This window comes from Rhagoletis pomonella, unplaced genomic scaffold (genome assembly GCF_013731165.1).
Source record: "Rhagoletis pomonella isolate Grant_MI unplaced genomic scaffold, Rhpom_1.0 Rhpom_scaffold_00007, whole genome shotgun sequence".
NCBI classification, from domain to species: domain Eukaryota; kingdom Metazoa; phylum Arthropoda; class Insecta; order Diptera; family Tephritidae; genus Rhagoletis; species Rhagoletis pomonella.
In genome coordinates, this window is record NW_023458561.1 from 62,173,520 (window position 1) to 62,191,915 (window position 18,396).

Consider the following 18,396-nt stretch of genomic DNA (forward strand, 5'->3'; position numbering starts at 1 on the left):
TGAATAGATATATGGGTATTGTACAAATAAACTCATTTGCAAGAAAATTTAGTGAACTAGCAATAAAAATATTGAGTTACTTGCTTACTTTCTAATTGACTGTTTGAGAACAACAGCCACTTCTGAAAGATGATGAATGTAGTAAATTTCTATTGAATTATTCTAACACATCCCATACACTAGTATGAGAACATTTGATTTTACTAAATTTTTAGAAATTAACCAACTACTTAGTTTATTATTTGCAGACATTTTGAAATGCGGACTTTTTGCCAATCTCATTCCTCTGTGCGCTATCGCTTTGGATCTGAGTGCTCATTTTCGCTGATGAACCTGTCTTTAGAAATTATTTTTTCATCACTTTTTCCTTCTCTAATCAAAAATTTCAGATTTGGTCCATTTATGGCAATGTTTTCAAATTAACTTCTCAATTAAACACATTCTTCTGTAGCATCCTTTTAGATTGCCGGGTGTAGCCAACTTTTATGAATGTTAGTAAGCATTTCAAAAATTTAGCAATTTCCTTAAAAATTTGAGAAGCGATTCTAAATTTTGTTTCTCTTCAACTTTTTTCATAGCAAAATAAAAACAACGCATCGAAGCCGGAGAACTTTTTACATCCAAAAGTTATTTTATCCGCAAAGAGATGGTCGGCAAAGTTTGAAAACTTAAATTGATTGAGTTTCTCACTCGTTCGTGTTTCTGTGATAGAGTTTTATAGTGAAAGGAGTTGCTCTGAACCCATGTGTGCTACCGTGTCTAAAAATGTGACGGCAGTAAATAATAATAGCTTTTATAGCACACGGCCGCTCTGAGCTGGCAAGTCAAATCACTCGCATTCGCTACACATTTACCATGTATTGGAATCTTTTCAATGTTTGCATAGTCCCGAAAGCCATCCATTATGTGAAGACATACATATTTACATAAATTTGTATGTGCCTTCATGCAACCCTTAACTAATTGTACTCCTTAATGGCCCAGATTCTTTTAAAACACCTTATGTGGAACACACCATCACTCACAACCCACTCCCTTCCCACATGCATATGTAGAATATGCATATGTACGAGGGTGGGTTGAAAAGTCGTTAGAATGAAAAACTAGACATTGGTTTTTTAACAAAAAATTTATTTATTTTTCAACATAATCTCCTTTTAAGTCAATACATTTTTTCCAACGCTTTTCTAACATATTTATTCCTTCTCTAAAATAAGTTTTTTCAAAACCTTCAAAATAAGTATTTGTTGCAGCTATAACTTCACTATTTGACACAAATCTTTTTCCGCCGAGCCATTTTTACATATTTGGAAAAAGGAAAAAGTCACTGGGAGCTAAATCTGGCGAATATGGCGGATGAGGGAGCAATTCATAGCCTAACTCATTTATTTTTTCCTGCGTTTTCCAAGATGAATGTGAAGGAGCGTTATCATGATGAAAGAGGATTTTCTTCTTTTTCAAATGTGGCCGTTTTTGCTTAATATTTTGGTCCAATGTATCCAACAAAGATGAATAATATTCAGCTGTGATGGTTTTACCCTTTTCAAGATAATCTATGAAAATTATACCTTGTGCATCCCAAAAAATAGATGCCATAACCTTACCAGCTGATGCAACGACCTTTGCCTTCTTTGGAGCACTTGTGCCACGTTCTACCCATTGTTTGGACTGTTCTTTAGACTCTGGTTTATAGTGGTGGATCCACGTTTCATCCATCGGTATGAAACGACGCAAAAATTCCGATGGATTTCTGTTAAACATGTCTAAACCAACTTTTGAAGTCGACATTCGGTTCATTTTTTGCAGAGGAGTTAGCAAACGCGGCACCCATCTTGCTGAAAGCTTTTTCATACCCAATTCATCATGTATTATGTTATGCACACGTTCATAACTAATGTTCACAATGTCAGCAATCTCTCTCAATTTAATTCTTCGATCTTGTGTGACAATTTTGTACACTTTTTCCACCGTTTCTGGAGTCGTTACCTCTTTTGGCCTCCCAGAGCGTGGCTCATCTTTGGTGCTTATCCGACCACGTTTAAACTCGTTTACCCAATTGTAAACTGTTGCATTTGAGGGTGCATGTTCCCCTAATACTGTCTGCAACTCCTCAATAATTTGTTTCTGGTTTAAACCTTTCAAATGAAAGTACTTTATAACAGCACGAAGTTCACTTTTTTCCATTTTTAATAAAAATACAATAGTGTTTTGCAAAAATAATTCTCAAAAAAGTACCGTTTGACCATATGTTATGAAATTTTTACAGCTCGCTTTTGACAGTTCACTTCTAACATTCACAATAATTAAGTAAATTAATGACCGATAGATGTCGCAATTCTAACGACTTTTCAATCCACCCTCGTACATTAGGGTGGTCCAAAAAGGCACGTGAAAAAGTAAATTCGGAATTTTTATGCTCTCACCCCCTAGGATTGTTCTATACCGGAAAAAAATATATCCCTATTTTTTATTTTGAAATCAAAAAATATTTAGAGGTCGCTTAAAGCGCCCAAAATTTTCCATGCATTTTATATGGGGAAAAAACAACTTTTCGTAGAAATGGTATAGAATTCTTAAAAATCAATATATTTCTATCGGGAAACTCTGGTTATCTGCAGGCGATTCCCAATAATAATAAAGGGTGATTTTTTTGAGGTTAGGATTTTCATGCATTAGTATTTGACAGATCACGTGGGATTTCAGACATGGTGTCAAAGAGAAAGATGCTCAGTATGCTTTGACATTTCATCATGAATAGACTTACTAACGAGCAACGCTTGCAAATCATTGAATTTTATTACCAAAATCAGTTGGCAGAAAATCCGCTTTTTTATCGACAAATTTTGTTCAGCGATGAGGCTCATTTCTGGTTGAATGGCTTCGTAAATAAGCAAAATTGCCGCATTTGGAGTGAAGAGCAACCAGAAGCCGTTCAAGAACTGCCCATGCATCCCGAAAAATGCACTGTTTGGTGTGGTTTGTACGCTGGTGGAATCATTGGACCGTATTTTTTCAAAGATGCTGTTGGACGCAACGTTACGGTGAATGGCGATCGCTATCGTTCGATGCTAACAAACTTTTTGTTGCCAAAAATGGAAGAACTGAACTTGGTTGACATGTGGTTTCAACAAGATGGCGCTACATGCCACACAGCTCGCGATTCTATGGCCATTTTGAGGGAAAACTTCGGAGAACAATTCATCTCAAGAAATGGACCGGTAAGTTGGCCACCAAGATCATGCGATTTGACGCCTTTAGACTATTTTTTGTGGGGCTACGTCAAGTCTAAAGTCTACAGAAATAAGCCAGCAACTATTCCAGCTTTGGAAGACAACATTTCCGAAGAAATTCGGGCTATTCCGGCCGAAATGCTCGAAAAAGTTGCCCAAAATTGGACTTTCCGAATGGACCACCTAAGACGCAGCCGTGGTCAACATTTAAATGAAATTATCTTCAAAAAGTAAATGTCATGGACCAATCTAACGTTTCAAATAAAGAACCGATGAGATTTTGCAAATTTTATGCGTTTTTTTAAAAAAAAAGGTATCAAGCTCTTAAAAAATCACCCGTTACATAATTGTTTTTTTATCGCAACTATAATTTATAGGTCCGCTAAAAAACCCCTAAAACCCCGAAAAATGCATTGGGGGTACCAATAAAAAATCATCAGTATTAAAGAATGGTTAAATAAACAATTGGGTATTATTATTGAAAGTCTCTTGAAGAGAACCAGAGTTTTCCGATCGAAAAATCTTGATTTTCAAGAATTCTATATCATATCTAAGAAAAGTTGTTTTTTCCCCATATAAAAATACTTTGAGCGCTTAGAGCGACCTCTAAATATTTTTTGATTTCAAAATAACAAAATAGGTGTACATTTTTTTCGATATAGAACAATCCTTGGGCGTGAGAGCATTACAATTCCGACTTTATTGTTTTTGTACCACCCTAATGTACATATAAGTGCTTTTCTACGCACACAATTGAACTCATTTGGTCACTTAAACAACACGTATGACCACTGCGTACTTATTCACAATACCTGCGTCCCACCCTACTTATGTACTTTGCATCACTCATACGCCATACATATTTGGGGCATCCTTTCATGCGGTAATACATCTTCGTATGTGAGAAATTTCGCTAATTGACATTCATAAGTCAGTTACTTGCTCGCTTGTCCGTACGTGTCACTGCCTGTCAATCAACTTTAATCGCTCATACGCCATGGCTGACTTTTTCAGCCAGTCAAGGTCTCTGTGAACTACTCATAAGCCACAGTACTGTTATGCACACATACATACATACATCTTACCTGAATTGCAGTTAGCCACTGTAGCCACTTAGCCAATTTCCGAAATGCTTAGCAAAGCTGAATTCCTTTCGAAATAAAAAGGGTCAAATGCCGAGTACTGAATTGTTTATTTTTTCCCAAAAATTCTTCATCTCAAATCATCATTTGTAATCAATTTCTAATTTGTAATAACAGCAATCTGTCAAAAGTTTTCCCACAAACTACCTAGCTTTAAGGATTATGTTTATATTAATAAGCCAGTAACTCATGCGCTAACTTTAAGAGACTTCTATAGAAATATTGATTACATGCAAGAGTCTGCCAGATTGTTTGTCACCTGGATTGCATAGCGTGTATTTGAATATGCCAAAAATGTGGAAGAGCCCAGTTCTAATAAAAGCTGGCCTTTGTACCATGACCAGCGTCGGAGAACTCTTAGTAAGGCTTTGGTTCTGAATCCACTCAAATTGCTGTAGGTAAACCGAGTTTGTGTAAGACCGATAGCCAAGTATTCTGCTGTAGTATTATTGCGTAGAACCATAGTCAAACTCAAAGTTTCTATGTTAAACGGGATCAAATCAGGGTTGGAGTTGATAGCAAAGCTGCTGTAAGCCACTAGCATCTAATTAAGAATTTCCCAAGGATTTAAGTCTAAGCTGAACTCCGTTGCAAAACAGAGGAAGCTTAAGCAGCTGTGGACATTGTCGTGTTGGAAAAAAAAATTTAACCGAAGTCGCCACTACAGCCAGTTAGTTATAACTAAAACTGGCAGTTGCATACAGAATCTCAAGCTTCAGGCTCATGGGAACAGTTGATGCAATGCTGCCACCCTTTTTTCTGAAAAGGTCATTCAGTATGGTGGCGAAGTTACTCATTCGATATAGAAAGAGAGAGCAACGAGCCCTGACAAGACTGATTGTAACCGCGGGTATCATTGTCGACCCACTGTGTACACCTCACTTGGAGAAAAGGGAGAGTATAGAATATTTTCTCCTCAGCCTTCGCCAGGATGAGATGGACTAAAAAAAAAAAAACGACGTATGACACTCTTCTAGCAAACGTTAAATAAATAGTATATATATGAATTCATATCTGTTTTCGTATGGAAAAGTAGCTTATGCCGAAAGGCCGGCTTTAGTATAATGCGGCATTCCCTTTATTCTTTAAACGACAAATAATTTTTAGATTTTTTAATCGGATATATTTCTTACACGTTTATTTGCCAAAAGTTCTAATGTACTCATTTTACTCAACTTCGGCTTAAAAACCGATTCATAATCAAATTATTTTTGAGTGCACCCCATAATACTCTACTTAAATATTGCGCAATACCCAGAGCTACCATTGTGATTTTTTTCAATTTTTTTTTTAGATGTGAAAAATTTTTCAATAAAAAATTTTTTTTAAATATTTTATTTCACAGAGAATTTTGATGTGTATATGTGTGATTTTTTTCAAATTTTTTTCCTCGCCCCGTTCTCGAGATATTTGGAAAACTATTAAATCGATTTGCTTTTGTTTTTTCAAACCCCGATAGCGAGCGACCACTAAAAATTTTTCAATTTTCGTAGATACCTATACTTATGTTGTACGTTGAACAAAATAAAGAGCTACCCCATACAAAATTTAGACGTTGAGGTATATATATTTCTAAATACATAAAAAGATATATGTTTACCAATAGCTATTTATTAAACGCATAGATGTCTAAGCATTAAAGTGAATACAAAGTAAACTTCTGACAAAAATCGTAAAGCACTTAACCCACGCCTATAGGAAATAATGTTTTATTATTTGCCTTTCATTTCCCACTATCCTTTCATGTTTCTAGGCGTGTCGAAATCGGTGATTGATGACGAATTTGATGAATTCTGATATTAACTAATGAAAACTGTCTGATTTTATACGAGCATGAGAAAGGCGCATGTGTCGGCTACAAAAAATTCATAGAATTGTAAAAGTATACACATCTATGCATATGTTTGTGTGTAGATATACAAATGTACATACATATTTATTACCCACCGATTCAAATCAACTTAGCATATATGACGACATGCTCACACATTTGACCCTCACTGTATGTGTGTGTATTAACATGAAAAGGAGCCTATCTGACACTTCCGTTTGGAGCCACACAATCTCAACAGAAATAGTGCTCCCTCTGTCATAACTTTGTGATTTGTTGTGAAGTGTATCCATAAATTTGAATATTCACGGAAATTTCTTGTCACTTTACAAACAAACAAACAAATTTATTTACGCATTTGTGCTGGCTTTATTAGTGTAAGCTATTGAATTTAAGTGCCATTGAAGGAAGTTACCCTGAACATAAACACAAATGTATGTATACATAACTAGTACGTAGAAAAGTTGAAGCCAACTATATGTATGTATATGCGCTTCTATTAAAATTAAGTAATTAAAATGATAACGTTTTCAGTAAAATTTAAACTTTTCGAGCCCAATATTGCGTGAACATTGTTTTAGGTGCTTTGCTCTGGTGATCAATTGTTACCAAAAAGAGAATGGTAAATTTGATATACTTACTTTAATAAGGTTGTCTTCAATCTCTATCTTCGCATATGCGTTAGCGAGCTTTTGAGTGAAAAATTAAACGAGTACATGCTAAAATTTAGATACAGAAGCAATTTTTGATCAATATTGAAACTTAATATTGGGTCGTAGATCATGGAAATGTATACTGTTTTTTAAAATTCAGTCATTTTCTTAAGATATTTTCATTTTTAGCGGTAAAAACATAAAAAAATATCAAATCTTTTGTATTACACTTATAATCCTCCTTACTACTCCTATGTTTCTCAACCGATTTGGATTACTGTTTTTTTTTTTGTTTAAGGTATTTCAAAGGAGAGGTACGCAATTTTTGTGCCAGTAGGTGGCGCATTAGTCGAATTATCCCAAAAAATTATTTATGGTTAGTTTTTCAATGTTTAGAATACATGTTAACAACATTTCGATAAATATACCTACAGAAAATTGATGCGATAGATGGCTCCAGAGTGGAGTTATTTCAATTTTTGTATGAACATTTGAATGCCTGTCTTAGTTTCAGTTAGTTTTATTTAAGAGAATGTATTTATATGACTCCACCTAACAATATTAGTAACCTACACCATCAAGAGGGGCTGATAAAAAAGTTCGTGAAGTGCGTGAAGTTAGTATTAAGGCTTGTCCGTTTCTCAAAAAATCAAGCTAGTAATTTTTTGTATGAAATGGTATTATAACTTTGGTCCTATATTTGTAATTACCAGAAGAAGTAGAGAGACCCATGAAAATGTATACTTAAATAATCAGAATCAATTTTCGAGATATCTGACTGAAATTTTGTAATGATATTGACTAGGAAATACATATGTACAGTGACTCAAACAAATGGCCACGTTTCGATTTTTTTAAATATTCGTATTCTTCAAGTTAAATTTTTTCGTTGTTATTTTTCTATAGAATTATTGACTAAACTTTAATCAAAGCCATTTTTCAAAAAAAATTTCAGCTTTTTAATGTAACTTTTTTATTTTAAATCAATTTTGGTGACGGATTTTTGCACTTTTTTCCATATAAGAATGAATTTCTTAGAAAATAAAATGCAAGAGACAGTTCGCAGCAAAATTCCAAAAAATCAAGGCCAGTTTATGTAAATTGCACTTGTTATATGAAAAAAACCGGAAAAGCAGTCTCTCAAAAATCAACGCGATTTTTTTTGCCGGTTGAAACTTGCATTTCATTAGACAAAAATTGTATGGGCTAAAAAACTGCATACCCAAACATTTTCTAAAGATTCGAATTAAAAAGTTGAAATTTTAATGAAAATTTGTTAAATTTTCCTAAATTTTGTATAAAGTTTGAAACTGTGAATAATATGGGCTTGGTTAAAGCTTGGACAATATTTTTATAGAAAAATAAAAAAAAAAAATTTAACACGAAAACTATTACGAATATTAAAAAAAAAAAACTCAACACGTTGTCATTTGTTTGAGTAATAACATATTATACAAAATTACATTTCTGTGAATTCAAAATTCAGCTTCATAATTATACGTTTAAATGCTCTGCGGTGAAAAGTCAAACTAATCATAAAAATGCTAGTTCAACAACTGGTATGAGATAAAGTGGTAACCTGCGGCTGGTTCGAATCCGATTGGAGGTGGTTAAGCTTTTACAAATTACATTTTTTGTAGTTTAAACATAAAATGCAAAAATGTTAATTTATTTTCATTTGGAAATATAAACTTCCGCAGTCCGAGTATTTGAACCACGGATTCCTAGAATGGCACACTTGTGCTTTGCGCCATCGGCCATTGCAACTGTTGAAGCGGTATGAGCTGATGCATAGCCGGACAAATGACATTTCGCATGACTTCGCCATTGGAAGACGAAACAGTTGAGCTGAAAAGCTAACTGGTAGAATTCTAGATAACAACTACTAGTAGCTTTCTCTGTAGAGTGGCAGCTCAATTGGGCACATTTCATTTAAAATATAGCATTAACAATGAAACCACAAAATTCACGTTAATTTTGATTTCATCATTGCATGAATAATTAATAAATTTCTCATTATCTGTGCATACACAATTTTAATTGCAAATATTCCCCAAAGTTTGAAATTAACAAATACACTTCCGAATTAATTTCATAAATTTATATGTAGTATGTACATACATACATATGCACGTATGTATGCATGTATGTATATTTCTGCCAGTCTTTAAGTTTGTTCAAACACAAAGTGTCACGAATCCTTTTAAGAGCACGCAGTTTAAGTACATAAACACACATTCAGGCGTACATAAATGAATTTACTAGTATATACATATGTACATACACATTCTAAGTGAAGGCGCAACCATTGGCAAGCGTCATCCGTTTCTGCCTGTTGCTATTGTTTGCGATCCAACCAAGAATGCCGTTTACCTTCCTCCATCTTTGTTCAGAACGCAGCTGGCTCATTGCATCAATCATTGCTGGTAAATTTTCGTCTTCCAATTTTATTTGTGTACGTACTTGCTCACTGTTGCCGGATACGATTTACCGCTCTCACTTTTGTTTACTTCCATTGCTTGCAATTATTCAACGGCAGAGAATCCAGCAGTAAACATTTCGTAAGTGCCAATAATAGTGTTTTCATTAAAGGTAGCAGCCAAATTGGAAATCAAGCATCTGCCCAAGTTGAATGGACACATACCTATTTACCTTCTTTCAATGTTTTTTTTTTTTATTCTCACGAAAGAAATTTTACAAGGGATGACGGAAAATCGTTCCACTTTACATCACACTCCTACCCTGCCGGAAACAAATTTCCGTAATCCCAAAAATCAACCAAAACCAGTATAGATAAAAAACATTTATTTTGTGGGTGGTTAACCCTTCATGTGGCCTACTACGCTGCAGATTTCTTGATTTTCTTCTATTGCTACAAATAGGCCTCTGTAAAGATGCATGTAATGCGCAGGGAACGGATTTTATCGAAATTGCCTTTTTTTCTGCTGAAGAGTTAAGAGTATATTCGATTTTTTAAGATATTTGCCGTTTTTTGCCTATTGTACCTTTAAAAAGTGATTATAGCGAGGAAAAAAGCCCTTATTCCTGATAATATAAAAGTTTCAAACGTTCCATATTTTAATTGGGCGCCATTTGTATCAACTCACATCAAGCGCACATTTAGTATATTCAAGGCTGTGTTAAAGCCTGTTCTGTTACAAAAAAAAAAGTCAAGTTGATAATGAAGAAAATCGATGGATAAATAAAGAAGTAATAAGTGGTCATATGAAAATGCGCAAAGATTTTTTGTATGAAAAATTAGCAGAAAGAATGTTACTCATACGCCATGTACACCTACAAATATCTCGAAAACTTATCTTTACAATAAAAATTTAACTCGATTTCCGGAATCAGCAAGCAATTGTATATAAGAATTGGATATGTAGTGACGTTCGTTGAACTTTTTTCCTGTAAACCAGTGTTATTTTTAAGTTTTTATCTTTTTTTGCTACTTCTAGTGCCTTTTCCAGCCAATTTCGTTATTTTATTTTAACTTTTTTATAGGTTTTTAGTACCTAAAAATCCGTTCCCCGGTAATGTGAATGTGTGACTCTTATATGAATTATTTAAGAGTTGTGTATGATCCCAGTTGTGAGCCAGCACTTTGTGCCAATATAAAAATAATAAAGATTGGAAATTTATATCAAAACTTGTTAAAACAGAAATTTAAAATAATTAGGAAACAAAAAAATTAACAAAATTTGGCAGCAGATGCTGCTATAAAATACATGTTGTACGGTATATATGCACCTATGTATGTCTGTATGATATCACAGCCACACAAAAAAAAATTTGTGTTCTGACCCAAAGGTCTCACTATGTGTACTTTATGTTTTTGGGGTCGCTGAATCCGAATCCGAGGTCCATTTAACCCCATCAGTTCAGAAACCCCAGAAAACCAATATGGCGGACACCTTTTGGAAAAATTCATCGGATTCGCTTGAAACTCGTTACTCGGGGGTTTTCGGGGTCGCTAATTACGAATATGATATTATTTTTTCAAAATTCAAAATGGCGGATCCAATATGGCGGACACTTTTTGTAAAATTCGTCGGATTCGCTTGAAAATCGTTACTCAGGGGTTTTGGGAGTCACCGATTACGAATTTGATGTCAGTTTTCGAAAATTCAAAATGGCCTCGAATTCGGGTTCAGCGAACCCTAAAACCCCTGAGTAACGATTTTTAAGCGAATCCGACGAAATGAGTCACTTAGGAGTCCTAGTTCGGATTTTTCACCCTTATAATGAGCTCGTTTAAGGGTCCAAGATATACGGGCCTCAATATAATTAATTTTGGATTACTTTTAGTCTCTTCCATGGCTCTTATTGAGTTAATTTAGAGCTCCTTTGAGGCTCTTATATGACACGAGCTCATACACGGCTTATTTCAGAGTCATATTTGAAGGTTTTTTGGCAAATACATAAGTATGTACATATACTAACAACGTTTTTCCAATTCAATGTTGTTTATTTTATTTTATAATTAAGTGCTGAACAACACATTGAAAACGACGAGCTACGGACCACAGCAGTCAAATTTTTTTACCACGTACTCTTATGTAGATAATTGTATTGGCGGCGACAGAGCTACGCTCCGCCAGATTAGATCTTTTACTATTTTTCAGCAACCGATAAGGTTCTTCCTCTTCTTTTATGTCAAACTCATACAAATTAATGATGTCGCTGCCGCGTCCAAAATATGCATGTCGCCATCGACAAAACGTTTAGATAATGAAGATAACAAATTGGAAGCTGTAGTCTGTAGCTCATCGTTATCAATGTGTTCAGCACTTTATTCTTGTTATTATTTTCTGTTGTCAAGGAAAAGTTCCAGCTCACTTACGTAGGAATCATTTTTGACTCATGTATTCTGAACACTCAGCATATGTTTGCAGGGTTACGAGTACTATTTTTTTTTTAAATGTAACTATGTTAATGTACATTACGTATGCTTCATAGGATTTTTTTTGAATTATTTAATGGTTTTTAAGTGGTCCATCATTCAATTAATTCAGTTTAAGTACTTATTATAAAAAGCACTTCCGCGTTGATGCCAACTCATAGTCACAAAATATTGAAATATATACGCACTGCATATTGAGTTATTTACAAACACAGTTTTTGCAATTTAAAACTCAATTAGTTTTTCTTCACAGAAAATGCAGCATTCAGCGCAAAATTGCTTTCACTTTTTTTTTTAAATATATTCGTATATTTATGTAGTGCACTTATGTATGTACATATGACATATGTATTTATTTAATTCCTTACAGGGTCGTCACTAATAAAAATATTAGTAATTTACCGTGGAATTTGCTGTAATTCTAAAGGGAAATTAAAAACATTTTTTCACTTCCGGTATGGTAGTAAACTTGGAAAACCTATTCTCTCGCTAAAATTAAATACGTTTTTAATAGTTTCCGAAATTCCTTTTTTTACACTCAGCATTTCAGAATGAAAAATGTTTGCACAATGTTTAATCGTCGTAAACGTGTTCGTGTGCCAATGAGCATGGGAGCATGAGCAATTCGGTCCAACCGAGCAGTTGATCCAATGGCATTATTCCGAGTTGCCCCAGCCGCGAGATCGTTGGTTTGAATGCCACCGCCAGAAATTTTTAATTTTTGTGTGTCGCTAAATTATTACTTAAATTTGTTTAATGGCATGATATTTGTTGGGGACATTTTTAAGAAAAATTGAAGTCTAAAGAAATAAATTAACTGGAAATAATAATATGAAATAAAATAAAACAAAGGAAAAAAGTTAATTAAGAAATAAAATAAATAAAATAATAATAAGCAATGTTAAAAAAATTAAGGCAGCGGCTAAATTTTTTTTTAGTTATTTCTTTCTATTTAAGTAATATTTATTCCATATCGGACTATAAATTCGGGGTTTTAAAATACCTCGACATCTGCGCCACCTAGCGGATTAATTCATTTTTCATATTGCACTGTCGTAGGGTTCTGAGCCAAGTTTGAAATTTCAAGTCGCTTACTAATCGGGAAGTTGGTGAAACTTATTGAAAGCTTATAAAAAATAACAACAAGTAATTTTCAAGCAAAAAACACAACCGAATTGAATTCTCATATAAAAATTTAGGAGTACCATTAATTTCTTCATGTTCAAATGATCGGATTTGAACGAAATTAGTACAGGGCCACCCTTGAGGTATTCAAAAGTCATGCGGAAACATCATAAAAATAAATATTCTGACGAATTGATAACCTCCTATTTTTCAAAGTCGGGTAAAATTTAAAAAAAATTTAAAAATTATGGATTCACTTAACTCTCACCACCAAACTCGCTTGCTTTGTTTGCTTACTTCTTTACTTCCTTTATTTCTCATTAACAACGGACAACAGCACGCAGTTTTTTTTCAATGTTGTAATCAGAAATGTCCCTGATCCGCAATAACTTTGAGAATTAACGCTGTTGCTGAATACGGATCAACTGCAGTTAATTCCCGAGATAGTTCCCAATTAACGAGTTCATCCGCACCAACGCTGGCGTCTGTGTACGCTTTTAGACCCGAATAAGTATTATTTACAAAGCATTGAAGATTACAGATTTTTGACAAGATTAAGCCTGAGCTACACTGAATATAAAATATTTAGGAAAGTATTCGACGCTTCCGGTTTGCTCTTCGTCTAGGCAGCTACAGAAGTTGCTTGTTGGAAACCCCATTACGTAGTGTCCAGTGATGATGAGGATAGCTAAGGTGCTATACCTATCTGCTAGGTAGAAGAAGTTTGCTATGTAAACTAGGAACTCTATAATACATATCTAAATCGAATTTGGGGCTGTTATCTTTATATTTAGATTTTATGCCAAAATATTTGATTTTTTCCCATAATGCAATGTGCGTTTCATGGCCGAATTTCGTTTCTTTTTAGTTATTTTTTCGGTTGTTCTGATATCAATCTGCGGTTCTTCTGGAACAATTTTCGGGTCTTTTGGAAACTAGTTTTGGTATTTCCGTAACCGTTTTCCTGATATTTTGGAATCTACATAGTAACGGTTTCTTGCCTTTAGTTTACCGTAAAGGTCCACAGTGAGTGCATTTGAGGGTAGCAATCTCATGATGTGCGTACGTGCCACGCTTTGTACCTTTGCGAGTCAATGCCGTCCACCAGACCGAAAACAGGATAGGACGAAGTACCTGCGTGTTTATCTGATTTACTATATTTGCTTTAGGACCCAATTTTTTACCAACTGCAGATTTGCATTGCATATAGTAATGAAGGCAGTGATGGATCTTTCATCCTCAGTACCCACCACCAACCCCGTCCGCTACGGCAAACGAATGCATGCTGACCTCGACGCTTACATACAAATGCAGCTGTTGGCCAGATTTCTGATGATCTTTTCGTTGCATATGTTATAATAAATACCCACACAACACATCAATCTCCGGTACTATAGTTGTAAAGCCAAGCTGGCCAAGTGGCCTACAAACTCCATCTGCTGAGTAAAGTATTTAAAACAAAAAGCGTATTCCTTTCGGAAGAAAATTGTTTCTTTTCGCTCTGTAAATATGGACTGAAGGAGAAAAGTTCGAAATATTTTCAATGTGAGTATGTGGGCATACGAGTTCTGCTTAAATGGGTTTACCTATAAATGCATTGAAAAATATGTGCATATTTTTGTAACAGCGCGCGCATATTTTCATTGGAATAAAAATGATGCAAGTTTTAAGTCTCTGACAACTGAAAGGCTATAGAAAGTTTTAAATTTACTTTTCCACTACAGCCAACACAGCTAAAAAAAAAACATAAATATGTAAGTATGGCTGTGAAGAGTTAAAACATGGATATACGTAAGCAAAAGTTTGTAAATATTGTCTTCTCTTTCAACTTAGTATTTATGCTTTAGTAAATCCAAAAGAAAAAGATTTTCAATTCGCCTGAATATGTTTTTGTGTACCAAAATATATTAGTTGGTATCTCTTAGAACATATTTACCCGTATTGTAACTTTCTCGAGTATACAAACAGCTGTTAGCAAAAAAAAAAATATTAACAAGTAATTTTTAAGCAAAAAACAGAACCGACTTCAATTCTCATATAAAAATTTAAGATTATCGTTTATCTCCACATGATTCAATGATCAAATTTAAACCAAATTAAAATCGGACCACCTGTGAAATAACACCTTTCCTTAAAAAAAAAAAATAAATTTAGGGATCGGTTAATGTGGTCTTAAATTATGCGGTAACATACATAAAAAGAAAATATTCCGACGAATTGATAACCTTTCTCCTTTTTCTGAAATCGGTTAAAAACCAATTACACCCATCATACCCCATTTTAATAAGGGAGGTTCCTTGGGACCTTTCCGGTTGTTGACATTGTAAAAATGTGTCGGTCATTCAAGCGTTAAGTTTTTAATGCCTAAACAAAATGCAAAACTTTTTTGACATTTGAAAATATCCAAACTAGTCACGAAAATTCCGAAATGTCCCGGAAAAAACTTGATGGTCTCGAAAAAAAAATCCGAAATATTTACGAAAACTCAGAAAGATCTCAGAAAATACCAAAAGAACCTGGGAAAATCAAGATAAGTCAGGAAAACCTACGAAAAAAAAAATACGGGATACCTCGAAACGTGCCTGGAAAACACCAAACGACCCAAAAAAATCACAAGAAAAACCGAATAGTCTCTAAAATTATAACACAAAGTATTCAGTAAGAAAAATGGTAAAAGCTTCAAAATTTTGTATTTATTTTTGCTTTAAAAAGCATAACGCGCAAATTAAATGGGTTTTTTAATCTTTTTAATGTCATTCTACACTGAGAGAGAATTGCAATGGAATGTTTCTTTTTATTTCAAAGTCTAAAAATTCCTTACACCTTTTAAAGAACATTATTTATTTGAATTTTCGCTCAAAGATTAACGTTCCGCAAAATGTTGCCACTCTCTATTTTGAGTGTAAGTACAAGCTATCGTTTGCTTTGCTTGTTTAAGTTCGGTCAATTTCTTCTTTGTGGCTACAGTTAAACTCCAACACCACATTCGCTTGCACACACACACACATATCTGCACATTCATGAATAATTAAGACCGATGATGTTTAACATATGTCAGCGTACTTAAATATTTATATTCATATTCGCACGCGCATTGCAAAAATCACCGCAAAGTATTTACAAGTAAGCAAATAAATCAACGAAACAAACGAAACAGCAAGGGCAAAGTGTGCATACCTGTGAGCGGGGCAGAAACTTTCTAGACAATGCGCGCGATTGCGTGTACCAAAACAACTTTTTCGACAATGACAAGAATGTCAATATATTTCTTTTTCGCTGCTAACGTTCTTCCATTACAAGTGTTTTTTCGTATTTCAAATAAAAACAGTGGTTTTATGGCGAATAAATAATGAATATTTTAATAAAAAATTATCAAGAAAATATAATGAAAAGTAAACCAAACGTAAAACCAAGTAAATCTAATGCTGATAAGAGGGTTTTGTTTAACTTTACAAACAAAGAATTCAAAAAATAAATAAATAAACGCCACATGCACTGTTGCGCTCACTCCGCGTACTAATCAAAGTCAAACGCCAGGGCGTATACGCGATATTATAATGACTTCTTGGAACATTGCTGGAAATTCAGTAAAAAAACATGTCCTTTATATATGTAGACCAGTAAGCTGCAAATTACGAGCAGCTGGAGCTCTGCACTCCTGCACTCCTGCATTGACAATTTCTCATACACACTTACATATGTATGTATGTATACATGGCGTGACAAAAATATATTTCGCTATTCGTATACTCATTGACATTGCTGACAAAGTGTTTGACATCGTGGCAGATGCAATTGAGTCTTTGCTGCTAGTGAGTGAGAGTTATATGGCAGACACACTTCACCCACACATGCGACATTTTAAGAATTCCTATTAAATGAAAATTCAACAATTCGTCAATTTTCTCAGAGCCAATGTAACAAACATATGAAATGCAATTTGTAAATGCGCCTACATACATATATGTATATGTACACATGTATGTATGTACATACGCACAACAAAAATAAAGCAATTTTCAAAATTATGCTACCAACGAGTGGAAATTTATTCCAAATGATGTTTTTCCAGAAAAATATTTTTGCGAAATTTCATGATGACTGCTGCTAGAATTTTCTCCGAATTCACTCCGGCAAGGCAAATTGCGAAATGCGAATGTTAATGGGTTATGTGTTATGTGTTAGCAGAGGTCAATGAAACAAAAAAAAAAAATTATAATGACGAATTCTCCCACGTGGAGCAATGATGACTTAGAGTAACATTAGCACATTTGAGGTTTTGCATTGCATCTTCAATAGAGCAGTGAAGTGAGTGTAGAAAAAATTATGCAAGAATATTTTCTCAAACTGAGTTGATGCCGAATTTCTTATTGTTTTTATTATAAGTTTTATTGTATAAGTTTTATGCTTTGAGCATTATTTTGTTAGTATTTAACCTTAATTACTTTTTTCTTAAAAATGTAGTTTGTTCGTTGTCAAGGAAATTGTGTAAATCCAGGTTTTTCTTAGTTTGTGCAATATTTGAAAAAAAGCTCAACAAACTTTCGCAAAAATTTCGATGTCTTTAATTAGATTTCTTAGAAATATATTAAGTATGCAGTTTTGTAGCCCATACTACTTTCGAATTTTTTTTTTTGTGTTGAAGGTGTTGCTCATATTTTCCATATAAAAAACTCATCGAACATAATTCGTATGGAAGAAAATGACTGGCATCGTCAACCACAAAATTGCCAAAAATCAACGAAAAACCCTAGGTACTTCAAATTTGCACGAATGGGCTAAAACTGCTGCTCAATATCTTTATAAGAAACCGAATTAAAAACATCGAAATTTGATCCCAAGTTTGTTGGTTTTTCTTATCAAATTTGGCACAAAGTTTGAAATTTGGATCGATAAGGTTTTTTGTTAAAGACTTAAATTTAAGAACATAGCAAGAAACACAAAAAAAATGAGGAAAAAATTAATAACAGCGCTTAAAGATTTGCATGCCTGTTGTATAATTTTTTAATATCAGAAAGCAGAAAATTCGCGATTTACTATTTTTTTAACTCTTACATAATTAAAGTTTTTACAAATCCAAGTAGTTTTCGGTTTTAATACCGAATCTCAGGACGCTAATAGTTGTGTTTAATGAGACTGAAAAAAGTGCAGAGCAGCTCAGGTTCCAGCAGGATAGAACAGCTGTCAATGAAGGAAACGTGCGAGTTAGATCAAAAATCTCTTGAAACATTTTTCTGCCAGAAACATTTGCTTGCGCTAAGTAACTGCATCAAAAAAGCTGATGCAGAAAATCGTGCTCTAAGTTGCTCTAGTTCCACTTAGCGCAGGCTCATGAAAAATTAATAAGTGGAGTAAGTTCCCCATGAAACACAATTTTGTGAGATATCTTCACCGGGCGTAACCTATAGCAGTTCATTAAACACAACTTATATGCACATATTCAACTACTTTTAAAGCTTACAAATAAGCTTCGCGACAAGCCCGCCCCAATAAATAGCACAGACTTAAAGTA

General features: G+C 34.0%; 1 protein-coding gene across 1 annotated transcript; it reads right to left on the reverse strand.

Moving 5' to 3' along the window:
• Positions 1-1,134: 1,134 nt before the first annotated feature.
• Positions 1,135-2,184, reverse strand: LOC118743280 (histone-lysine N-methyltransferase SETMAR-like). Its single transcript, XM_036475865.1, is given in 1 exon segment — positions 1,135-2,184. A coding segment is annotated over 1 exon segment (1,050 nt).
• Positions 2,185-18,396: the final 16,212 nt, after the last annotated feature.